This window comes from Glossina fuscipes, unplaced genomic scaffold (genome assembly GCF_014805625.2).
Source record: "Glossina fuscipes isolate IAEA_lab_2018 unplaced genomic scaffold, Yale_Gfus_2 219, whole genome shotgun sequence".
Lineage (NCBI taxonomy): Eukaryota > Metazoa > Arthropoda > Insecta > Diptera > Glossinidae > Glossina > Glossina fuscipes.
The window spans coordinates 443364-469683 of record NW_023998562.1 but is presented as its reverse complement, the minus strand read 5'-3'; the positions used below and the strand labels follow the sequence as shown (position 1 = coordinate 469683).

At 35.7% G+C, this 26320-nt stretch overlaps 2 protein-coding genes across 6 annotated transcripts in view; one reads left to right on the top strand and one right to left on the bottom strand.

The window, feature by feature from the left end:
* The first annotated feature begins 1692 nt into the window (after positions 1 to 1692).
* Positions 1693 to 3940, top strand: LOC119642125 (transcription termination factor 5, mitochondrial). Its single transcript, XM_038041111.1, has 4 exons — positions 1693 to 1926; positions 1977 to 2955; positions 3016 to 3240; positions 3599 to 3940. The coding sequence occupies exons 1-4, from the start codon at positions 1800 to 1802 to the stop codon at positions 3870 to 3872; spliced, it is 1605 nt and encodes a 534-aa protein (XP_037897039.1). The 5' UTR covers positions 1693 to 1799; the 3' UTR covers positions 3873 to 3940.
* LOC119642126 (putative tRNA (cytidine(32)/guanosine(34)-2'-O)-methyltransferase 1) overlaps positions 3852 to 26320 on the bottom strand; it is a 33222-nt gene continuing 10753 nt past the window's right edge. For 2 of the 5 annotated variants that reach the window (XM_038041112.1, XM_038041114.1), the window contains 4 exons: positions 5808 to 5916; positions 4929 to 5730; positions 4210 to 4865; positions 3852 to 4156 (listed from right to left, as the gene is read on the bottom strand). In XM_038041112.1, the coding sequence (XP_037897040.1) occupies positions 3947 to 4156; positions 4210 to 4865; positions 4929 to 5049 (987 nt within the window). In that variant the 5' untranslated portion in view covers positions 5050 to 5730; positions 5808 to 5916 and the 3' untranslated portion in view covers positions 3852 to 3946. Of the gene's footprint in view, positions 4157 to 4209; positions 4866 to 4928; positions 5731 to 5807; positions 5917 to 5993; positions 6080 to 26320 lie in introns of those variants that run through there. The other 3 variants (XM_038041116.1, XM_038041113.1, XM_038041115.1) reach the window with 3 other exon arrangements.

The following is a 26320-nucleotide window of genomic DNA, read 5'->3' as shown; positions in this document are numbered from 1 at the left end:
CCAACCACTATAAAAGCCGCGCGTAAGCAGGAATCTTTCCTTTAGTTGTTCAGCAGTTAAACAAACAGTTTCAGTCGTACGTGAGTTATATTTCCTTCGGCGAAGGAAGACCACTCACGGCGCGTTGGTTTTTTTCTTTCACCCCGAAGTTAAGTCGCAAATAAGGCCATCATGAATGCCTCTTGGATTCCATAAATATATATTTGATCCAACACCAAAAAGCGAAGGTTATTTCAAAGAACAAATTTTCTTGAAACGGGCAACTGGACAGCCCTGAGCGAAACCCCAGCTATAAATAATCCTCGTTTAGCTATGAAATAATTCAATTCGTGATCGTCACTTATATTTTTTATATCCGCAAATAAATATAACATCTTGGTTTACCAATTTCGGCCTCAGATGGAGCATTATTTACCTTTTTAATAGGCTGACGTTTAGTCACACGAGATGCAATGATCCCCTGTTCAAAATTAACATAGTGAGAAACCACTTATGTACATATGTGGTTTTGCAATATCTTGAGCATTTTCTATTTGTCTGCTCGAATTTTGCAATTACTATCCGCCAATGCACGCTTCAAGAATTTTCGCTACGCGGTCTTCATGATCGCAGCATTTTCGCATTTTGCGCTCATGCAAATTTTTCTTTTTTTTAAAGCTTTGACAACAATGTATATAAATATTCACAGTCAAACTGTCACTCTGTTCCTTCGGATACTTTTTTTATTTTCGCAACGTTTCAACTCTTCCATAAGATGCTCCCATACACTTGCACTCCATAAATTCTTGCATTACGAAATTCATTTTGCTCTGCATCATCTTGTAATTATTTGAAGAAGAGGAAAATCCCAGACCATTTCGCCACAAAATCGAGACAATAAAATAAAACAAAATAAAATAGGAACATTAAATGAAATTCGGGGAAGATAAAAACGATTTGAGTTATGCGGCGGATCTTATAGTAAACCTAATATATGCCTATATATCTGTATGCGTTGTGACGAGCCAAAGTCGTCCCTCGTTTTGGCCTCACAGGTTCTTCGTCTCTGAGGGAAGTGCTAAATCAAGGTAGGTTAAATATTAGGGTTCAGTAAAGGGAAATCAGAACAAAGTGAGAGTAGTTGGCTTAAGTTGACGTTGAAGTCAAGTTTCGTCTACACAAGAGACAAGTGAGTTAGTTTAGTTTAGGCTACGAGTTAGTTAAGTTTTAGTTGAATTTAAGCAGTAGCTTTGAGCTGGCAAAGTGAACAGTAGTATGGGCCCAGATTGTAAGTGAAATTCAAAACTGAATATTAACTTTACTTTGAAGCGCTAGAAGTCGTGTTTGTTTAAACCTTAATAGCACTTAAAAATAAAAATCAAGATAAGAAATGGAATATAAGAAGCAACGTAATAGTTACAAACAAACCAATATTGTTTAAAAGAAACGGTAATTTGTTTGAATTGTAAAACGCTCTTGAAATCATTGAAAATAAAAACCACCAAAAAATGATTTTTATGAAATAAAAACCTGGAGCCACTGAGCTTACCCCAGAACCAGGGCTTTAGCCCTCACAACGTTTGCAATTAAACTACCTGTCAACTACATTGGCCTATCAATCCACAAATTATCTGTTGTTGCCAACTCACAGAAGAAGAAGGTAAAAACAAACGTGAACATATGGGTAAATACATATTTATTATTGATAACTCTTCTCACATATATTTCCCTTCTTGTACGTTAAATAAGAGATGTTTTTACAGCATAAGTGATTTTAACCATGCTTTGTTGGATGTATTAAATATTCTCTTCAAAAAAAGATGTTTGGTCGAACTTATAGAAATTTGCAATTGTTTGGCCATCACACTTTGGCTGTATTTTGTAGAAATTACAGAAAAGAAACCTCCGCCGATCATTTAGGAATAACTTTTTTTGTTAAGAACATAGGTAAGAATGAGAGATTATTGACGATCAATTCTTTATTTATTCTATTAAAGGTTCGAGCGCTAGTAAGTGGAAAGCAATTTTAAAAAAATATCCTACGTTGCAAACGTTGAAAGAAAAGGAAGTTATCAATACTGTGGAAGTCCTAAAGAAACTAAACTTTAATGTGGATGATATAATATTAAAACCTACAATTCTGTGTACTGGCACACATTCGTTAAAGAATCGTTATTATGTCTTAAAAGAATGCGGCTTTAATAATATATCCATATCTTTGCTATCCCGTTATTTAGTGGCTATGAATAAAGACGTTGGCACGTTAAAGTCTTTCAATCATATCCCCTATGACTTAGATGTTATAGAGAAACTAAGGCAAACGTTTACCGATATTGATATCCAATTGCCCGATGATATGGTTTGCAATGAAAATATAGAATTAAAAGCCTTAAGGCAACACTTTATGAGCTACTATTTGCAACAAAGGCTGAATTGGAATCAAAACGATACCACAAAACTGTGGAGCGCATACGGGCGTATTAGACATAAAAGTTTTTATTCAGTACAAAAAATGATAAAATTGCTTTCAGAAGAGTTACAATTTAGCTCGGAACGTATAAGCAAGAATGCTTTTACTCTGTGTGCCGACTTTCAAAACGTCGAACGGATTTTAAGGGACATACCATCTATCGATGGTGAGGATATACGGGAAATATTACACAAATTTCCAAAAATTATGATGTCGCCGTGCAATGCGTTGATAACTACTTTAAAACACATCAAGGATTATGGCATAAAAGAAGATGCTGTGCTAAGGTGTTTAGAAGTGTTAACATTGGGACCTGACACGGTTTTAGAACGTTTAAAAGATTTAAACGAAGTAGAGGAATTTCAAGTTTTAAATTGCAATCCAAGAGTATTAAGATTAGTACATTATCAGAATAAAGCACGACTTCGTTTAGAATATCTAAATCAGTTAAAAGTACGTTGTGTCTCCTTGCACATATTATCATGCAGTTCAGATACTTTTGCCAGGTAAAAATTCAAGAAAGTAGGGTAAAAGCGATTAAATCTTACGTTCTTTCTTTACTCTAGATTTGCTCGGGATGGCGAAGATCGTACTAGGGGACGAGATATCGTAGTCTATTTGGCTCATGTTTTGAACAAAGAAGTCGCAGATTTACGCAATGTTATGTCGCGACATCCCAATTGGTGCCATATACCTATCGTACACGTAAAGCAATGCTATGAATTTCTCTTGAATAACGAGTTTTCAAAAGCTGATATTTACGACAACATGCATTTGTTGTTATATCCCATGTAAGTGGACTATTGCCATTATTTTTATACCTCACCAGGAGATATTCTGATATGGATCCCTGGTGAATTATCGCTAATTATTGCTCCTCCTTCGCTCTCGCAGTCTATCTTTGAAGTTAGAACGTAGAAATCGTGGCATTATGTTTGATTTCCCTTTTCTTAACAAGACACGCTGGCAAATGATTCCGTAATTAGCGTACGTTCATCACCATTTTTCAAATATATATTTTCAAATAGTATAGGGTTTTTAATTCAACTAATCATTGTTATATACGAACATGGAGTAAAAAACAGGACTTTAGCAAAAAAGTTGAAAGAGTTTTAAGGGCCTATATTTAGATTTTTTTTTTTCTTCCAGCAAACGAATTGATGAGAAATTACAATTGCTACGCTTGCCTGACTTTCTGCAGCAATTGCAACTAGATTACAAGGACCCATTAAATAAAAAGGACATTTTAGCATTGACTCTCTATTTAATTGAGAGTGAATATCATTTCACCGGTGACGGAGTATGGGCGGAACGGGTTGGTCAACAAGTGGAGAATTTTAAAAATTTACTGCCAGATTTTCCAGAAGGTTTAACCAAAGTTTGCAGATATGGTACTAAGCCAGCAGCTGCTGCCATCAGTTAAAGAGGTTTCTTGCTAATGTATCTGTAATGTTATGTGTTATATTGCATATGAATTATATTACTTAATTATATTGCTTAATCTGCTGTATTTGCTAATGTGTTTTCTTCCTGAGCGGACGATTGCGATTCATTTTCCTTTGACTTTTCTTCACCTGCGCAATGCGTTACCGTTATTGCGGTGTGTTTTATCGAAAAATTTTTTAGCTTGTCTAATATCTCTTTATAAGCAGGTGAGATTGGTTTTTGTACTACTTCGTGGTAAGTGTATTCAACATTCTTTTCAAGCTAGAATGAGTAGCAATTGCATTAATATTTTCTTTTCAATATGACAAACTTACATTCAAATTATACGACATATCCGAATCGAAGCCATTTAAATCTCCGCATACAACAAAAGGTATTAGCTCCCGATTTATTTTTGAATCGGTAGCCCCAGCGATAACTTTAACATCGTCCACCATGGGATTTATCATTTGCGGTATATAACCTTCAGGGCAATTATAGTTTTGACAAACTACAAAGGCCTCTATACTAGAGTTCCGTGAGCTAGGCGGTTTAGCAATTGAAACTTTTTCGAAAAATATACGTAACTGTGAATACAACAAACTAGTGTCTTTGCCTCGAAAAATTTTGGCCACAAACGTACCACCCGGCATTAAGACATGCGTAGTAATACTTAAAGCAGCCAACAATAATTGACTTTGTATGTACTCATCGATATCGTGTAAGCCCGTAACATCGGGAGCACCGTCGCACACTACAAGCTGAGCTTTTTGATCTTCACCTCCAAAATGTTCTATGATCGATTGAGCGGTACTCAATTTAGTAATGTCACCTTGTATTTGGGTAACGCCATTCAACGGTGCCATTGCCTGCAAGTCCACAGCTATAATCTTTACATCTTCGTTGCCAGAACGGTTTTCATATAAACGTTTCGATAAAACTTGAGACCAACTTCCAGGGGCTGCACATAAATCCACTGCACGCGTGACTCCTTTTTGATAACAATTAGAAATTTGAGAAGTAAAGCAGTATTGAAAAGTAAGTAATCACAAACCGTCTATTATAACAAACTTTTCATCAATTTGCAACAGTTTGAAAGCACTACGAGCACGCCAACCTTCTTCTTTAGCTAAGCGATAGTAAATGTCTCTTTTGTCCTTTGAAGTTTTACCCATTTCCCTTATTTAAATTGTTAGTAAGTTGCTTAAGTAAATCAATAGCAGCAGTGCATCGAAGAAAAATCACTGAACAACCACTATAAAATCGAACACATTTTCAACAACATTCGCTACAAATGTTTTCAAATACATGCAACTTGCTTCTAAAAAAATGCCTAAAATCATGGATTTTTACATAGAATTCACAGCAAATATTCGTTTATTTTTCGGGCAATATTCTATTTTCTCTAAACGTTTTCTTTTTTTTTTGGTTTGCTGAGTAGAGATGGATTAAGCCAATAGATGTCCACACAATAATCTGTCGTAATTTTGGTCACAAATATATATAAAACGCAACAAAGAAAAGAGCGGCCGTAATGACTGGAGCCGGTATTTTAAGTGTAATTGTGTGTGTGTGTGTGTAATTGTCTGGTTGAGTTGTTGAAATTCAACAGTGCTGCAAACTTTGGCTGAAAACGAAAAGCAATGCTATAGTAATAGAAAATGATAGCACGCAAAAGAAAGAGAAAGTAGAAAAAAATCTAAAACTGTAAATTAGCTTTTCTAATAAAGCAAGTCTGATGTCGACCAACTCAACAAAAGTGAGAGGAAAGTTCCTCCACCACTTTGACTCGATGTACTATTTTACATAGGCCAGATACATTATGTTCGCCTGAACCGTCAGCGGCATTTATATCTCTGAAAATTACCAGAAACAAGTACATATTTAGTTGATGAATTTAAATTTCAAGTTAATAATAACTAGAACTACTTACTAAATCTTATAGACTAAATGTTATCCGCTCCACCACTTTGACTCGATGTACTATTTTACATAGGCCAGATACATTATGTCCGACTGAACCGTCTGCGGCATTTATATCTCTGAAAATTACCAGAAACAAGTACATATTTAGATGATGAATTTAAATTTCAAGTTAATAATAACTAGAACTACTTACTAAACCTTATAGACTAAATGTTATCCGCTCCGTCTTTAGATGTTTTTAGATATTTTCTGATGTCTTTATAATTTTTTATTTTTTTTTTTTTTTGGTTATAAATATACCGATTATAATATGTTTATATGAGAGCGGCCCCTACAGTGTAGAGAAAAATCTGAATACAAAAGAGAAATTGTTTTACGCATCTTTGTAACACACTTACGCTAAGGAAACGGTCAAAGAAGAAGTACTTTTACTTACACGCGGAGGGTAGACAAACCAGCCACTTTTAGGGTTGGTATGGTTACCGGTGGGAGATATTTCGGACTATGGACGGACAATTACGCAGACAGACTTGTTATTGGTAAAACGCTTCCTTAAAAATGGAAAGCATTCTCTGGTTGTATCGTGAATATTTTTGATTGAGGCGGCATCAATGTTGACACAAGAACTCTTTCATTGTTTTATCGTTCTTGCAAAGTTGTCCAAGCGGAGATGTAATTGCCTTCAGTTTTAGACAAGTGGCTGATTAGTCTTTCAGATTCTCCTTAAAAATTGGCATTGGGTATCGGCTGGTTGCGGATCATGTAGAGTAATAAGTCATAAAATTGCCTTCATTTTCTGTAATACCCTCAAACTTGGGGATGGATATTTTCGGAAGTGGCACGGTACTGGACTGTTTGTTAAAAAACACTCATTATTATGAGTTATCCGTTACAGCTTCTCAAGCTTTTAGACAGAAAGTTATTTTTCTAAAAAAAAACTCCAATAAAATTGTTCAACTTCTTTTCATCCATTTGCATGTGCAAGAAACGATGTACATATAAACAAAAGCTACACCTTTTTCTACGAAAATGAACATAATCCGTCCCCGTTTCGATGAAAATAGGCGAAAGCTCAGAAATATTCTCCCCACAAGATTTTTATTTTGTTTATGGCACGTGTTTCATCATAGCCGTTGTTGTAATAAGGGAGGAGCTTTTCTTGGCATAACATCCTCGTACAAGAGAAGTTGACATATTGTTTTAATTCCAAAATGTTCATGAATACTCTACATTTGCTTGTAATAAAATTCCAGAGAGGAGTTGAATCTATCTTATCAAAAATATGACGAAGTTTTTGGTGGCAAAAAGTGTAGATGTCAGAGACAGTATCACTGAGAGATATAACTTCCTGAAAAAAGGAAGGATTCATCATTTTGATCTTAATTAACTCCTTGGCAGTGCAAAAAAGAGCTCTTTCGGAAACGGGTCACTCACCAGATATGATATTAAGACTATGTTGAGGAGTTGAGGGGGTCAGTCCAGTACAACGCTTCAACATTCGGTTTTCAAATGCTTGTATACGTTTCTCAATATATTTTGGGAAATTGCAACATGTGGAATGTCCAAATTCAATTTTGGACCTGACTAGAGATTTGTATACAGTCAAAGCATTTTTCGGAGGCAAGCCTGACTGATGAGTCATAAGTTTGATAGTGCTACATTTCAGAATGGGAATCTTTGAAGCTGTCATTTAAAATTCTACCAAGAAATCGAAGAAATTTCACCTGATCAACTTTAGTACCTTTGATAGAGCCTGATTTCACGTTTGGAAACTTTGGCAAAATAAATAGTATTTGTTTTGCTGGGGTTAAAATATAAATTAAGATCGGCGCGTGGATAAAAAATTAATATTAGTCCACAGCCGCATTTGAAGAGGAATCGAAAAGTTTAAGATAGTTCTTGATAGGCGTAAGAACGAGCTGGAATAATGTTCTCAGTTTTCAGAAAACCAGTTAGTCTCTCCTTAACCATGAAGTTGATAGTTTTTATGAATACAGTGAAATTGGTCTGAACCTACTTAAATCATTTAAATCTTAACCTGCGTTAGGAATGGGAAATATTTTGATGCATCGCAAATCTGAGGGTATAAAGTTGATGGACCAACAGTTGTTAATTGCATGCAAAAAAATACTGAGGCTTCCTCCAGACAGTGCTCTGAGCATGTCATACTTGACTCCATCACAACCTGCAGCAGTAGCTCTCTTTCTGGAATGTAAAACATAAATTAGCTCATGCAATGAAAAGGGTGTGTCGCAGAGACTACTAAAAGGAATTGAAGGTATGGTAATCGGATTGACATTTGGAATGTAGCTCTTGAGCATATCTAAGTATTTTTTATTATCATGGTCATTCCATACAGCACAACCGCTTAATATTCGACTAGAATGTCAATGACCATTGATATAATTCCAGAAAGAACGTGGGTTGCCGTTACCACAAAAATCTTTAATCGCGATACCTCTATGTGTCCTTTTCGCCTTTCTAACTGCAGACCTCCATTCTTTCAGTGTTTTCATATATTCAATGTAGTTGGCTGGATTGGCATATTTACTAATTTTTTTTCCTTGCAGCTTGGTACTTGTGGAAAAGTGTTAACAGGGAAGAGTTCCACCAAAGTTTAGGTGAGAAGGACTCAATGTCTGGAAAGTTGGTTCTAGCAGACTTGATCACAGACCGAAAGGCACTTTGAATTGATGATAAATCAGAAGGAAGATCAACGTTAGACAGACCGTCAATAAGGAAGTTGCGTGAAATGAAATTTTCTGTTTTCTTAACGGAATTGTGTGGAATAAAATGTGAGAGTGCCGGCTTTTGCTAATGGAAACGTTGGACGTGTTCCAGTTGAATGATAAACTAGTTGAATTCGAGAAAGTTAGATTCAACATACTGCTCGCCGTGCGACCACTCCGTTACCGTGAAAGGTAGGATTGCCATTATTTAAGACACTGAAACTACTGGAATAGATAGCATTCACAAGGATCTTGCATTTGTTGGTTGAGACTTGATCGCCACACAAGCTATGTCTTGAATGAAATCTCCAGCTAGAATCACATTTTGTTCGCCGTCGAGAAAGTCAAATAATCTCTGAATCCTATCTCGAAAGGTTTGTACACCGAGACTGGGTGGAAAGTAGCATAATGCTATGAAAAGATTCGGTTTAAAGTTCTTGATGATGATGATAATATCAACAGCAGAGTTGTAAGGAATACGTCTGAAATTGACACCTTTCTTAAAAATATACTAACACCGCCGTAGTCATCATTTCAGCATTTGATGGCCGAAGCATAATTCGAAACTTTAACTTCAAAACCATTTTCATTTTCCAGAAAAACTTTACTCAGAAATCAACCTTATTTGAGTTCAAGTAAAAGTCCGAAAACGAATACTTTGGATATTATATTGTAAAAAGACACCATATTTAAACTTGAGAAGGAACCCCGGCGGATTTCGTCGTAGTGCTGGGTGCTTGAAGGGGCCGAGAATTGGCACAGACAGACATTTTTTGCTCAAAATCTTTAATAAGATTATGAGGGGTCATCGGACGGATACTTTCTTTAACACGTTAAGGACGGCGCGTACCAACGGTGGCTCACAAGCGAATGCTTTATCTGGAGACGTGTACCAGCGGTGGCATACACGTGAATGGTTCATCTGGCGGCGTGTACGACATGTGGCTCACATCAGCTATAGTTTTATTAGATGGAAAAAACTTTATGGTTAAAAATAATTTTTTTATTGAAAAATTCAAGAGCTTTTTTTTTAGGTAGGCTATATTACAGTTAATATGTTTACTTATTCCTTCTTGTGGGTTTTTTTAAGACATTCAAGGCATAGTGTTAGTTCACCTTCGCAAAATCGGTAAAACGTTGTAAACCTTTTCGATGTTTTTGAAGCAGTAGTTCTACCTCGTCCAGCAGATAAGTTTTTATAACATTCAGGACATCGTTTTCGCGACTTTCTTGCAGTCCCCGGATACTTCTGAAGAAAATGTGCAGATACTCTTTTAGGTTTTAGGTTTAGTGATTCTGTACGCATTTCATCCAGGAGCCGGTCAATAATATTTTCTCTAAATTGAAAAACATCAACGCCTTTTTTTGCAAGTAATTAACATGCAAAGAAAAATTTTATCTGTCCCTTTTAGGAATTTAACTCCTTTAGGATTTGCACCATTTACAATGTCACCTCGTTTTTGTTTTAGTTTTGCTAATACTGATAGAAATCTTCTATTCACTTTTACAGTACCACATATCATGCACGCAACGATCCGTGGGTATGAGCGCTGCGTATATGATATAATAAACGTAGAACAAAAGGAACCTACACGTTAGGGTATGAAGTTTCGGTAAAGAACATTTTGTGCAAGGCGCCGCCAGATAAAGCAAAGTACGATTTTTGCTGCCGCCCAGTGAAGCGAAATAGGAAAAACTGCACCGTCCTTAACGTGTTAATCACAAAGATTAATCTTTCAAGTTTTGAGGAACGCAAATAGTTGTTTGAAATTACTGGACGCCGAAGATTTGTTCCAGACGGCTGGGGGTGAATTGAGAGAAGGTTTGGTGGGTGAACTGATAAGAGATTTGGAGAGATTTCCTTTTGATGATAGCATTAAATTTATTCCTGGTTAAAATTTTATTGGCATTTTCATTGACGTCCTTACTCGAAATGGCCGACATCTTGCCCAATGAAGTGTAATTGTTATTGTAGGTCAACACTTGTTGAACGTGTTGTGCCCACCTGAACCACAGGACAAGCACTTCATCGTCTCACAGTTCACACTCCTCAAAGACTTCCCACAGTTCACTCATCTGCTCTCCTTAGCTTTGCAGAATTTTGAAACGCAATGCTTTTAAAGCAATGCTTTAAGGTGGGTACAAAGTACTCAACTGGCAGATAACAATAATTAAATTTGATTGACTTAGTTTGGTTGTGGGAATCTACTCATCTTTGTTGGGATTCCTTCTTTGAAAACGGACAGCGGACCTGATCGGAATATGGGTTACGACGTATTTAATTATATCGTCTACACTGTATAAACATGGAATGTTTCGAAAGACTCCGAATCTCTCAGCGAACGACCTCGGTATGCACACCTTTAAATCCTTTTTAGTAAAATCGTTATTTGTGACAAAGTTGTTGGCATTGGCAGCAGAGCTGAAAAGCAGTTTGGCTCCCCCTGCTGACCACTTTTAGTTCTTCTAAGCCATACGTGGTGATCGTCAGGTAATCGTAAAAAAAGACATCGAAGTTGATATTCATGCGATTTCCGTCTGCGTTTGGGCACGTTTCGACAAAAACGACGAAATTGCACTTCGACAGGCAGTCGTACAAATTGATCTCGTGATTTGGGCAGGCTGTAGGGCATGTCCACTGCCCGTTTAGTAGGCATAATTAAAACATTTGGCTTAGCCTTTCCATTGGGAGGTAGAAGAATTTTATTCTCACCGATCCTCGATATCTTGGTGCGCTCAATGGCATTCGTATAAAAATCTTCAAAACAGTCTCTATCAGTAGTTATAAGATCAAACCCAGTCTCCCTAGGGAGACGGGCTGATGTTGTTTTGGTTGTTATTACGGGGAACACCAAAAAAAAAATCAGAACGAAAAAATAAAAAAATTTAGTATATATATTGTTTTTTAATTTTTCCCTCACTTTCATCTTCTTTCTTCACTCCTTTTCTTCCTTTATATTTTTTAAAAAATTTGGTTACTTTCTTAAACCTCTTTTTTTTTCCTTCCCTCCTTTCTTTTTTTAAATTATTTAAATTCCCGTAAAATTTTTTTTTAATAACATGAGTAAAGCACAAAAATTATCAGCTGCTGTTTGTCGAGATCACGTCCCATCTAGTGCCACTACTAATTTAAGCTATCAACAACAATAACTGATGCATTTGTGGCAAAGCTCTAAGTCTTTAAGGTCATAATATTGTGAGTTTTCAGTAAGAAGGAAGTCAGTCCCATATAGTAAAGCCCGTTTAAGAAGTGTTCGCAGTTTTTTAGCATGAAATACGCTATCCTCCCCACTCTTATCAGGCAGGCCTTTTGATTAACACGGATTTCAACAGATTTATAGCTTGTTCGAAGGATGTTACGACGATGCCTAGATCATCATCAATTTGTAAATTGCCTGGAAGACGGGCGTTATTTGTACATGCAGCTGTGGGATACTTCCAATGAATAGTTCTTTCATTACCTAAACCTGCGGAACGGACTCACCCACGCGATGTGATATCGTAAAGAACCTTTAAGATGTCTTTTTTGCTTATTACAAGAAAACAAATGTTAACGTTTTTTTTTTAACTTCCATAGACTTTCCTATCGACAGCAGAATCAATAGAAAATGAATAGAAAATGAATTTCATTATCTAGTCGCCATGGCGTATTGTTAATAATAATCAATTTAAAATTATAACAAATCAATCATACGTACATCGTAATGAAAAGTAGAAGAAGAAATGACTTTAATTAATAATACTACTGTACCGTGTTATCCTCCTCCTCATCGCCACTTTCTTTTGCTTCATTCATATATTCATCTACGTTAGCTTTTGCAATATTTGAAGAATTATTAGTCTGAGTTAAGGTATTTATGGCATTATTGTCACAATTTCTAATAGTAGCACTGCTGCCGCTGTTACCACTCTCATCGTTGGCTTTATTATCCTTTAACATGACGATATTTAAAAAATAAAGAACAAATTGTTGTTATTTCGATTACTCCAGGGCTTGAATACGTCTCTACGCGGCTGGTGCTCGATTCTCTACTTGTTATCATATTTGAGATAAAACGTTTGCGCACCAACACAATTAACAGCCAAAAGAAATTTTGAAATATTTTGATCATAATTTATGCAAGTGCGCCGTTTCTGGATTGACGTGTTGTATCAAGTGTGAATGTTAAGCAAATCGCTTTTCTAAACATTTTCTTTAAAATTCATGATCACCCGTTACTTTTAGAAAAAAACTTTTTTTTATTTATGTTACAATACAATCCATTTTAAAATGACCAACCATTTGTAATATTAATTCTTCTTCTTCTTTTTGAATATTCAGTGGTTCGAATAGACAATTCCCCGCATTATAAAAATAGTCTCGGCCTGAATAAAGCTCACAATTAATTTAAATTGTTAGTTAAAATTACATTTTTTACGTTTGTTTGTTGATGCTAACAAATAGTTTCACTTATAAGATTTGCAAATATTACTTTTGAGGTTTATTATTGCTTTTTTTGATGTGTTATTGTTATTAGTTAATTAATTTCTAATTATTCGTTCATTTTGTGTAATATTATTGTTATATTTAAAGAAAATTTTTGGTTTAAATAAGTGTATGTTTGCGAAGTGTTGTGAAAGTAGATAGCAACGCAGCGTCTTGAACGAGTAACAACGGTTAGCTGTGTGAAGATTTGGAGCGCGACCCTTAGACTTGATGTGCTTAAGTTGTGCGCATTGAAAAAGAAATCATTGCTAAATAAGCCGCCCAATTTCCAGAATGAAGTATATCTAAGATAATGTCGCTGCGGAAATCAAACAGGGATAAGTTTGGACGCATGGTTTGGCGAATAGGTGAATCAAAATTTGGACAAAAGAAAACAAGATAATCGGGACGCACCACATGTGCTTACGTGGCTGGCTTTCCTTGATTTTTTATAAATGATCACCGCATCTGTTGTGGTTGAAGATTAATCTGTTGATGGCGTGTATGAGTTCGTGTCTGGCATTGAAAATATAGAATTATTGTCTGACATTTGTATGTGGAGCTAAAGAATATAAATGACGACCACAATGGGAGGTGTTCCTTTGCTGCTGTCAATTGCGAATTCATTGCTGTGTGTCAAATGCTTTTATGTCGAAAAAAGTTAATGATCGATCACCGGTAGTCATTGATTTAGGAGATGCAATTTCCTCACCAATGATATTTCCGTGGATGCCCATATGACTAAGTACGAAGAAAAAATGAAAATTGAAGAATTCGGTTTTTAAACTGTATAACAAATATCTAATCTCTAGTATATATGGGTAAGTTCCAACAGTGGAGAACGATTGTGGATCTAAAAAAACCGGTGTGCCGAGATTTTTTTTAAACATTTTTTTTGCTTTTGCTTGACAGTAAGGCGAATGGCTTCCAAAATTGCAAGGCATTGGGATATGAACACGGCTGCTTACTTCTTAAACTGTAACAATTATTTGCATGCTTACATACATCTCATAAATGTTTGTAATATTACATATACGTATATTTGTACTCATATACATATTTGAACTATATATATAAAGTATATATATATATATATATATATAAGTTTACATATGTATGTACTTACACTTATACATATATGTAATACATTTACGCTTGCACATAAGCACATACACCTATCTTATAAATGCTAATATCAGTTACACCTACGTATAACTATATTTTTACTTATATACCTTTTTGAACCATTCATTCCTTGCTACATAAATCCTATATATTATCTTATATTGTCTCACATTCATGATTTACGTATATTACTGATCTCAAAGGCTAGAATTATTGATATAAAAGGTCTCTCTCCACATTTACTTATTACACAATAAACCCCTTTTGTGTGCACATACGCATACATACAGAATGGTTTAGGTATTGTTACGAAAATCCCAAATTCAGTAAATGTCAGCTAAGTAATTTTCGTAATAATAAATTCCCTAAAGAAGGAAAAACCAAATGAGCATTCCCAGGCGCGTCATGCAGCTGCAGGCCAATGAAAACGATTAGTGGAAAAGCAAACAGGTAAAAGCTAAGTGCATATTCGCAGGCTCGTCATGCAGGTGCAGGCCGATGAAAACGATTACAGGAAAAGCAGGCTGGGATTAGATAAATTTGTATATAAGTAGAATATTTGTGAAAAGTAGAGTTAGTCTGGCAAGAACGTAGAAGTTGAGAGTACGGCCAAAATAAATCGTAAATAAATATTCCTACTGTTGTGAAAGACAAAGTAGTAAAATAAAAGAACTTTGAAGTGTATTTCTTTTGATCAAAATATCCACGATCTAGTGATACGGACTGTATCTTGTAAAAAGCGAATTTCATAACAGTATTAAAACCGGTTTGGGCTGTTGTCTTCATGGAAAATTTTCCTAAATCTCCTTGACAACAACAAAATACAACTGCGGAGAGACACACTCACCATTAAGCTTTCTTTTTACTAATTCACAACATCTTAAATCAGAAATTCACCTTAAGTTATCTCTCTCTTAGATCTGTGTTAGCAGCATAGCAAGTGTGGTGAATCGACAGCTATAAGAGCAGAAGCGACCATAAATCATTCTTTTATTGTTCAGTGACAGTCAAGCAGGCAATTAAGCGATCAATATCATTCCTTCAGAACGTTGATGATTGGCTGTTTTCTGCAAAAGGCCTGTCAATCACCCTTCGGTCTCAGGGATATTTCCTTTTGTCCCTTTGTTCTGAAGAATAAATGCCTGGAGTAAGCTGGAGTGATTGTACGCTGAACAATACCCGCTGAACAATACCCGCGATCATTGCAAATTAAACATACAGTAATTTTTCAAAATTGCATCTAGAAATATGGCTTACGGCAAATGTAACGGTTTCAAAAAAACAAAAAGCTCCAAGCATCGCACACTTGGTATGCTGGTTTCTTCTGTACCACGCACACACACTATTCCCTATTTAATTATTCTTCTGAGCAATTCTAAAACAAAATCTACATTCCTGAAACAAAACAACCGAATCAAACAACAAATAAAATGTCTTCATAAACAATAAATTTGCTTGCAACGAACGCCTGGGATTTGTCCTGAGTACACCCCGGCTATAGAAGAAAAAACCCTGAAATGAGTCGCTCCATGGGTTTGCAGTGAAAAAGCTCGTACATCAAGTTACAGACCTTTGTTTGTGGCCCCAATGAGCGAAATGTTAATTTCAAACGTCAAACGTCGAACAAGTGTAATTAAAATTTAAAAAGATTTTGAGTAAAAACGCTTGATTATGACTGAAAACGTTGAATCTACTAAGGCGTTTATGTTACATTTTTCCATAAAATTTTACAAAGATCAATGGTTTAAATGGTTTAGAATATAAAAAGGAATCGAACTGAAAAAAGTACGAAGTATTTTATATTTGGAGTGGTGCCATATTTCATTTTGTTCGTTATTACTTGAGCTAGTGAAGGTGAAGGCATGAACGAAAAGAAAACCAATCGGATACGTTGTAATATGCTCAACATGTATGAGGTGACAAAAATATGTCAAGAAATTTTCATAAGGACAGAGTGGACTACCTGTGTTATCCATGTCAATTGCGTGATTTTTGCTAATAGCCTTTCCAGTGTTTCTAAACTGTTTGTCTGTTCCCGCCATGTCTGTCACTCAATTATAAGACAAAATAAATTGGGGTGTAAAGAAAGAATTAAAGATTTGAATTTTAACTTCTTAATTGCTAAGACCAGTTCAGCAGAAGCGATCAAACTATAATTCACTCTTTATTTCAAAAATATGGTTCTTATATACTAAATTATTAGCCTAAGTTTATCTATATTTTTGTTTAAATTATATTATGGTGATGTCAGCAATTATACTATAAGGGACGTTTGACGTAGCGTTGTGCTTTCAGCAAAAATGAGCATTTTTGCGAGTGAGCCATTTTTCTGTTTTAATTCTTTTGTTTATATTTCTTTTCTTTTTATGTTGTTTGCGCTACACTATGTATGCATTACAGAGAATACAAACAACATTGAATTTTAAAAATTTATGAATTCCATGTGTAAAAATGTATGTACAATAAATTGATTAAAAAGAAGGCTCCTGCTAAAACTATGTAAGATATTGTTTTACCGTTTGAACATAGAAACTATATAATGATGTGTTATGAGGATGTTATTAGAAAAATAAAAATTTTTCGAAAAATAAGAAAACAGTTTGCATAATTAACTGAATTAGAAATGATAAACTACAAGGCGACTTTATCTGATAAGAATGGTGGCTGTTTAATGGATTGTGAACAAGATTAAATAAGAATACATTGTATATAAACTCAAGAACACCTGCTGTGAAAGTTTGATGGTCGAACTCTAAGTAAAGCAAAGAATACAGCGAACATATAAATTCTCGAAGTTTAATTTTGCAATATCAATTTAACACAGCCGAGAAAGCAGCAAATTAATTTTCCTTAAGATTGGGCCAGTTTACTAACGAGCTAAGACTTGGGGAACAAAAAGTAACATCAAGACATGAGCAGACAAATGAGTGGTCTCACCGTTGTTAAGTAAGATTAAATCTTTATTTTCTATGGCATTAAAAACTTGTCCGCCTCTGTGTTTTAAGGTATGGCTGGCCAACGTACATAATTTGAATTGAAATCTCAAAAACATGTTGGATCTAAAACAAAGCATGTTAGTGAAAGCTGAGCATAAGGCTCACTCAGAATTGGAAGATTACCACGGCATGTGTTGACAAAATAGCCACAAATTAATAGAAATGAGGACTTTTATCTAACGGCGCTGAAATTTTTGAGCACAAATTTACCATGATATTATTTCTGTGAGGGTATTGTTCAATTCCTTTTTTTTTTACTAAAGACACTAGTGTTAGCAGTTCATTTAATTTTTTTTCTTTTAATTATTTATTTTTATTTTACCCAATTATGCATGAAATTTAAGTAAAGAAAATTACAGTCGAATTCAGTGCATCTTAATAGAAAATCTTATAGTAATTATTTTAAAATTAGTATTCTAAAACGAGAAAAAAAGAAAAAAAAGCATAGCTAGCATAGAAGCGCACCCGCAACAAGAACATATTCAGGTTGCAAGTGAATCCCTAAACCATTGGAAGCATGCATAAGCTCGATAACAACACAATATTATTTTAAATAAAAAATGAGACATTAAGAATGAAATGTTAGTTTAAATACGACATAAGTAAATCGCGAATATTAAGCAAAGTTGCTTTAATAGACTTTAAAGGGTCCAATAATGAGAATAAGTGATAGACATCATTTAGGTTTCTGCAAACAACTCTGAGTGGGTTAAACAGCTCCTAATTGTATTTACAATGCCTAAGTTTAATCAAGATAAAGAGCCTAGAGAAGCGGTTAGGGACATTTAAGCGTATCTCACCAAGTAAAGCTGGCGAGTCAATAGTACCATTTATTACTTTGATTAAGAAGGAAACCCAAGAACAAATCTACGTTTCTCAAATGGCGGTATATATATGACGGATAATAGAAACAACCTATTTTCATAGTGGGAAGAGAGGCAATGGGGTCCCAACTCAAATTTCTAAAGGCAAACAGCAAAAATTCCTTTTGAACAGATTCAATTGAATCTACATAGCACCTATATGAGAAGACCACACAACGAAGGCATACTCGAGTATAGGTCTAACCAAACACATGTACAGCCTTTTCGTAGTATAAGGATCATGAAGCTCTTTGAACCACCTCTTCATAAAACAAAACGCGGTCCTAGATTTGCTTAACGAGAGCTGAAATCAGTGAACGAACCGACGTCCTCGAACTTGTGCGAATCTTACATTTATTACATTTATTGGTTTCAGAATATTCAACGAGCAACACGCAAACAATTTATTCAAGTCACTTCGAAGCTGATGTGGTTGCGATTCTACGGAAAAGGAAGAAAACAGTTTCACATCATCAGCATACATTAAGATCTGGTTGGATTTAGACAACGAGGGCAAATCATTAATGTATAAACTAAATAAAATGGGTCCTAAGTGGCTGCCTTGAGGTACGCCAGACGTCACGGGGAATTCATTCAAGGCAATGAAGTTAAAAGAAAACCCTGAATGATCTATTGGAGTTTAAACATGAGTAGTTTATGGGTAACCAAATCAAACGCTTTGCTAAAATCAGTGTATATGACATCAGTGCGAGAGCCACTTGAAAAGGCCTTGAAAAGATGAAAAGTAAACTCTAACAGATTGGTGATCGTAAATCTTACTTTTCGGAAGCCATATTGGAGAGGAGAAATATACGATTTGATGGCAAAGGCCATATGCTGTGTCACAATTCGTTCGAACAGTTTAGGCAAGAAACTCAACTTGACAATGCCTCTGTAGTTCTCTACAAGTTATCTACTTCCACTTTTATGAATAGGAATAAGGAAACAAGTCTTCCAACGAAAAGGGAAAGCACCTAAATTCAAACACTTACTAAAAATCTTTGAGATAACAGCGCATAGCTCGCCAACACAAGATATAAGTACACATGATGGAATTCCATCAGGTCCAGGCGCACAATTATATATTAGAGAGCTCAACCCTTCGAAAACATCATTTTCAGAAATAACCAAATTGGTAATTGAAACCAATTTAGTTATAAGATATGGGTAATTTGCTGATAAATCGGAATTAGTTGTCGAAAAGTTTCATCGGAAGTATTCCGCAAAGAGATTTGATGTTTCGATATCATCCGTGGACTCAGAGCATTTAAAAGAAACATGCGACAGATTTATGGAGATTTTTCTTTTGGAATTAACAAACTTAAAAAAGTATTTAGGCTTGTCAAACAGAGAGGATTTAATGAACTGAAGATATCTGCAATAACATTGCAGTGGTTGAGGGAATTAAATCTACCCCTTGCCACTGAGTAAGCGAAATAGTCGAAAGAAGAACCATTTTTTGAAAAATTTTTGAAAAGCTTGTTTTTCCTACTTCTATAATATTTAGATGTCTTATTAAACCACGGAGGACACCTGCTTCGAAGACGGAACTGTTTGAGCGGAACGGATGCAGAAATAGCTGGTTTTAATATACTATAGAACGACGACAGTAAGCTATCAATAACTCCAACTGAAAAATCAAGCATAATAAGTAGAAGATGTGATTTTAGTATTGAAACGTTGATCATAAAATTTATTTGAAAAAGTTGAATTTGGAACGTTATAGAAGTTCAACGAACCATCATGCTTGTAATGAAGGGAAATATTCAATGCTGGATGAGAAGTATTCTCAGGTAAACTAAAAGGAAGGCAACGATTAACACAAATCTCAGGAAAATTGGCAAAGCAAAGATCAAGCACCATTGCAATTAGGACTACCGTTGTATTGAAATAATCGAATAATTCATTAAAGAACACAACAGCTCTATCAGATGTTGAAGTAGGAATCAAACAGCAAAACTATCACTGTAACACCAAGCGACTTGAGGCAAATTGAAGTCACCCAACGCAATGACTACATCGGTAGGTTTCGATTGCTTGGCCACTTCGCAAATGTGGGCGACCTGTTTCTTATATACGGAGATGTTCGAATCTTCGGGAATATAGAAGCAGGTCACATATAAGTGTTTATTAGAAAATTTCGCTCGAATGGCAATAAATTCAACGTCGGAAATATCAGATATGGCAATTAAAATACCACTACCATTGCGATACAATCGATCATTTCTGAAAACCTGAAACGAATTATGGAAAACTTGCGACGAAAGTAGCTCAGGCTTTAACGAAGTTTCAGTGAAGGGCAAACCACAAAACTCCGTGTTAACTGAGTTTAGGAAAGTAGAACGAATTCTTGTATTTAGGCTCCTAACACTTGAAAGATAATTAGCCTGAAGAAATATTTAGTTTTTTGAAAGGGAAAGGGCTACTGCATTAGCATTCGATCGATTAGGGGTCGATCACGAGGGATAAATTCCTTAATTACGGACCCAACCGACCACAATGGTTTATTTAACAACATATCCATGTTTTCAGTCGGAATTGGAATTTTAAAAGACGAGATTGCTCTAGGTTGAGAAGGAGCCAATTTGAAAATGCTAACACGCTTTAAATTGACAGATGGGACTTTCGCCGCCAGTTAACTTTTTATGTTATCCACAGATGTATCAGATGCTAGTCTTGACACAAATATTGCCTTTCTGGGAGGAACTGCCCTGAAGCAAATGTCGTCTGTACTAGGAGCAGTAGGGTTCACAGATGGGGAGTTTTGAGTTGGGGAGAATATAGAAGAGGTAACCACACTTGCACGAGCAGCTTGCACGGCGTGCTCAGTTTGGCGATCAGCGTTCACACTCGAATAGTCAGGGAAAGAGGACGATTTTACTATTCTCATTATTAGTAGATCGAGTGACACCAATGGGAAGAGATATCTTTGCCACTTCAGCATAGCTCAAACCAGAAGGAATTCGCTGCTTATTTGTAACTTTTTTGTTATTGACCGACTTAACAGTAGCAGAAACGCTAACATTCTTTGTAGACTTTGGGGAATCACTAACTTGCACCAAAGAAGCGGATTTAGGAGAACTCAGAGGTGACGAACCACACGCTACGATACGAGTTGTAACTTTGTTAGCTGGGGACGAAGATGAGTGCGCAATATAACGAACTTATCAAACCTAGTCTTAATTATTTCAAATTTCTTCCACAAGGAGCCGATATTTTTGCTTGAATCTGAGAAACAATTTCACGCCAACACGAGATGAATCGTTCATCTTCAGGGACCAATGCTCTGTAGCAAGTTACAAAAATAAATAATTTACTGAATTTTCAAAAAAGAAAATAATTGCACAATTTTTCTGTGTGTATAAACTGATGATAAATAACACGCGCCGTGATTGGGTCGCTTTTTGTGTTGATATATAATTTTTGAACATTGACAAATATAAAATTTGAAGAAAGGCTTACAAAAGGATTAGGACCAATATTTGTCGAGTAATTCATCTCCTTTAACCTACAATGTTACACATTCCAAGTTTGACCATTTGACTGTTTACAACTACATTATTTTTAGATCTATAACCTTAATCAATCTGCGAATTGTGGTTTGGCCACAAGGCCGTGTCATCTCCTTCAAATGAGTGGATCTAAAAACCCCAGTGCCAGAGCTTATGCCCACACTAGAACTGAGTATTCCTTATTTATTCAATCTAGAAATAATTCTTTAACCACAATTGAGCTCGGCAATAATGTACACCAAGAGTTCTCTATGTTAGAAATTTTTTCTATTTTTAATAAAACAATAAAAATGATTACCTTCGCTATGACATCTACGGTAAGTTCAATTGCCGCTAATGTCTCGCTTATTGCATTGTTTGCATTCTATCGGAGTTTTGTGAAATTCGTGGGGCTTCTCCCATCCTCTTAACTTTTAGTGAACAAGAAATTTGCAATCGTGGCTGTCCCAAAAACTTACTTAAATTTGGACCTTCACCTAGTTTCTGCAAAGTTGCAGAAGTTATACGTTTTCACAAATTTGATCATTCATTGATTCTAACTCTCGTCTGCCAGTGGACAGAACCCGTCTAAGTTTTTCGGGGAGCGTCTTAGTCTCGCATATTTGCATTTTCCTCTTCAACGTTACATCGAGCCAGTATTACAGTGTCGTAAAAGTTAGCCTTTCGGTCACACTGCCCCTTTTGCACGTTCTGTGGCGTCAATCGTGAGTGTACTTCCGTTCATCCTCAAATTAAAAGATGCATTAACTGTAAGGGTAAACACGCTATTAATTTAAAGATCTGTCTTTCATAAAGAAATTTTTTAAATTCACAAAGGACGCAGCGGATTCTCTTAAGCCTCAAGTTCATTCTTTCTCTCAGGGGACTAATGAATTCGAAAAACAATTTTTCACTTTCATTTGAGAACTTCCCGAGTCTGCGACACCACAAATAATTTATCTTTAAATCATGAAATGAGTATCGATCCTTTTAGTATCTCGAATCCATTTCAGGTTTCTGAATTTATTCATAAATTACATAATGTCACATCTTCTCCTAAGTCAAGTTCTATTATTGCTTCTGCCACACGACCTCACGACCTTTAAAAGAGCATTCTTAATCAGCGATCCGCATCTACTCCGCACACTAATTTTCACTTTATCAATAATGAAAATAGTTCAACTCAAATGCATTAGCGTCAGTAATAAATCCAAACAGCTCGAGCAATATCTTTATTGTAACTTTATCTCCGTGCTATGACTTTCCGAAACTTTTCTTATGTCCCATGGTTCATTTTGAATTAAAAAGTGTAACGCGGTTAGTGTGGCGATGCTTACATCTTTCGTTCTCTTATGCTTTTAATTTTGCAAGCTTTTGATCACAAGTTGTTACATTCCACCTAATTACAATGTTTCAGAACTTGATATTATGAGTTTACTCTCTTTCAGTTCTGATATGTGGCGATTTTAATATTCACAAGGTGTGTTGTGGTAGCCTTTTTTCCAATTGAAGACGCGAACAATTTGAAAATTTTCTTAAAAGTAACAATTTCATTAAATAATGGCCGTCATAGCCATTTCGTTTCCGCCTTCTTCTGGATAAGTTTACCGATCTATATACATAATCTTAGTTCGCTGAGTACCTGGAACACCATCAACGATACCCTAAATAGTTCTGTCAGAATTTTTAGAGAAGTTACTTCTCCCATTGGTCTATACCCACATAGCTCTTAACGAATTTTGTGATAAGCTCGCTGGACCATCTGGTCCAACAATGCCCTCTGTTTCACTTGGTCTGAACTGTATAAAGTTATTACTTCCTCAAAAGACTCCTTCCCCATTCGTAATAATCATCTCAAGATGTTGAACAGCGAAAATAGATTAATTCTGCCGAAGGAATTTAACAACATTCTAATTATCGGTCTTCGTTCGCGTTCCAAATTACCACTTTAAAAAAATAGGATGACCTGCCTATTAATCTTAACTACAGATGTATTTCCTAATGTTTCCAGCGTTACGCAAATCATCGGGAAAATGTTATGTTACTGCTATCTCTTATTCTTAGCAATTTTCAATTTGGCCTTAGGCGTTCCAGATGTACCCATGACAACATGGTTACTTTATGATTCTGTTAATATTAAGATCTTAAGATCTTAATACATTAATAACTTTCCCACTTACTGGGACTTGGAGCGCCAAACTACGTCACTAATTGACTATGGCCGCTTAGTGATGATGCCTTGTTTAACTATTCTAATCATGTCTTATCATACATTGATCTAAGCCAACTTTAGGACCAAGTTCAGATATTTCTGGTCCGTTATTGAACGCTGGTACTTTAAACTTATTGATTGAAGTGGTATCTCTGCTTGTGTAGCTAAACTTGACTCAACCACTTTTCTGAATATTGCGAGCGCTGAGCTACAAGCAGAGGTTTTGTGTTCGCTTTTGAAATCGTTGTACTCTTTGGTTCCAGTTGTCAGAAAAGTTATCCCCAGTGAGACTGATATGTGGATGACGTGTGGTAATGTCACGTAGGCAATGCTTCTTGGAAATGATGGATACCCGATCTGTCAATCTACTGGATCTGTAGGTGATTGGCAAGTTCATTGCCGCTATAGGGATAAAGCCAAGATAACTACTCGTAAGAAAAGAAGAAAATATTTTATCAACATGTTTGTGGGTATGGGGCCTTCTACTATGCGAGGAATGACTCTCCGTTTAGATTTGGTGTGAGAGATGAATGATCATTTCATAGGTGTATCGCGTTTTGACTTGCCAGTTGATAGTGAACCTTGGACAAATCTGAATTTTCATAGATCTTTCTCATTCTCTTGTGTATGATATCAGGAGCTGAGTGTAGTACTTCACAAAATTAGATCTAAATCACTAGGTGATGATGAAATTCCTATTCTCTTCATTAAACTTGTGTTTCCGTATATTGCTAAATTGGTAAATGTTCCATGCTAATTCTATATTGGCACAGAGGGTTTTTACCTTAAATTGGAAGAGGGCACCAGTTCTACGTATATCTAAGGTTAAAAGATCCATTCTATTGATGATTTGAGACCTATTCCAATTCTTCCGGCTCTTTCCAAAGATGTTGAACATATTCTAAAGGATCAGATTCTTGCTGCTGTGCTGAGACTTATTTCACCGTCCTAGTATGCGGTTTGGCGGTGGCATAGAACCACGAGCCTATTAAAAACTTAACTGATGCTACTAAAAGTAATGCGAATGGTTCTCGCATGACGTCGCTGGTGGTTTTGCATGTATTCAACAATGTCAATCACCGGGGACTCATTATTAAGCTAAACTGGGGTTTTTCTAAATCGATTTACTCGCGCTTAACTGGGAGGTTTCAATTTGTTGACATCAATGGCGTTTATTCGACTATCTGTCGGGTATATCTATTGGAGCCTTTGCTTTGCATCTTATATGTTAATGACTTGCCTGGGCTTATGCGTAGTAATTTTTGTGAGCTTTATCTATTTGCGGATGATATATATCTCCTATTTAGCCGGGAGAGCTGTGATTGGAAGGTGCTGCAGTAGATTATAAATGAGAGTCTACGACAACTTTTGGAGTGGTCTATGGATAATTCCTTACTGATTAACCCGACCAAATCTGAGGCTATGCTTTTTGGGAATGCGAAGCGGTTCGGTTCCCAATTAAAGACCCTTCTTGGTGTGTCCTATATTGAAATTGTTGACCAACATAAGTGCTTAGGTATATATATTGATCTCACCTTTGAAAATCGTACTGAATTTCATTTATGGGAAAGTTGTGGGGACCTTACGACCTATTTATTCCAATAATGACTGTTTGTTTCTGAGTATGTTAAGCAGTTCTTGGGATGTACTCTTGCAACATTCTCATCATGGCGTGGTCTTGTATATTCTTACCCGACAGATAAGGGTGGCGTGACTCTTAATCTACGCGCTGAATTCATTTTTATGAACTCTACTAAGGTTTCTACAGGTTTCTATACCTTTGGTTAGATGTAGCTGTTGGAACTATTTACCACTTGACCTACGCATTTTTTCTGATGCCAATAACGTCTTCCGGGTTAAGCTATTTAGTTATCTTACCACTGTTGTATAGTCTATAATGTGTTGTTCGCTTACATTGCCGGGGTCTTTATATCCCAAATATATTGGATTGTTAGAATAGGAAAAAGGAGATATGCCGCCACTAGAGGACTTAGTGCTGAATATTTTAATAGTATTCCAAACCTATTTTCTGTGGCTGCGAAGCCAAATTGCTTACTGCGAACTACGTAGGGACTCTACTAATAAACTGTAGAGTGTCAGCCGTTATAGAGTCAGTTTATGTATTGGATATATATATGGATAATATATGGAATTATTGTTTAATGCAAGAGATACGCACTTTATTTACTGGCTTTTTGCTTATTGAATTTTTACCCTATTATGTTGAATTTTGGATTATTATTATTTTTATATACCTAGCGCTAAGTTTAATTTTTAACAATAAGTAATTTACGTATTTTTAATCAGAATTTGCTTAAGAGAGCTAGCCTTTTATTTCAAATACGGTTGCTCAAATTTCTGCCTCGATTTCGATAAAGTAGTTGGTCTAATTCTATGGGAGACGAGAGTTATTTTTCTATGAGGGTGCCTAAAAAGTACAATAATAACGTATGCAATCCTCCTCCATCTAACAAAAAAATAAAATCTTTAAAAAATAAAAAAACCAAGATTTATAAAAATAAGTGATACTACGATAAATACTTAAATATTACGTGGATCCGGACAATTTTTACAAACGATGGACATAGCTTTTTCCTGGATCAATTGGTTCAATACATCGTATAAAATCAGTAATGAGC

Bases quoted from the DNA above. Each gene is read 5' to 3' on its own strand.
- LOC119642125 (XM_038041111.1), top strand. From the start codon at position 1,800: ATGTTTGGTCGAACTTATAGAAATTTGCAATTGTTTGGCCATCACACT. The intron at 1,927-1,976 runs GTAAGAATGAGA...ATTCTATTAAAG, and splicing joins TTTTTTTGTTAAGAACATAG to GTTCGAGCGCTAGTAAGTGG. The intron at 2,956-3,015 runs GTAAAAATTCAA...TCTTTACTCTAG, and splicing joins AGTTCAGATACTTTTGCCAG to ATTTGCTCGGGATGGCGAAG.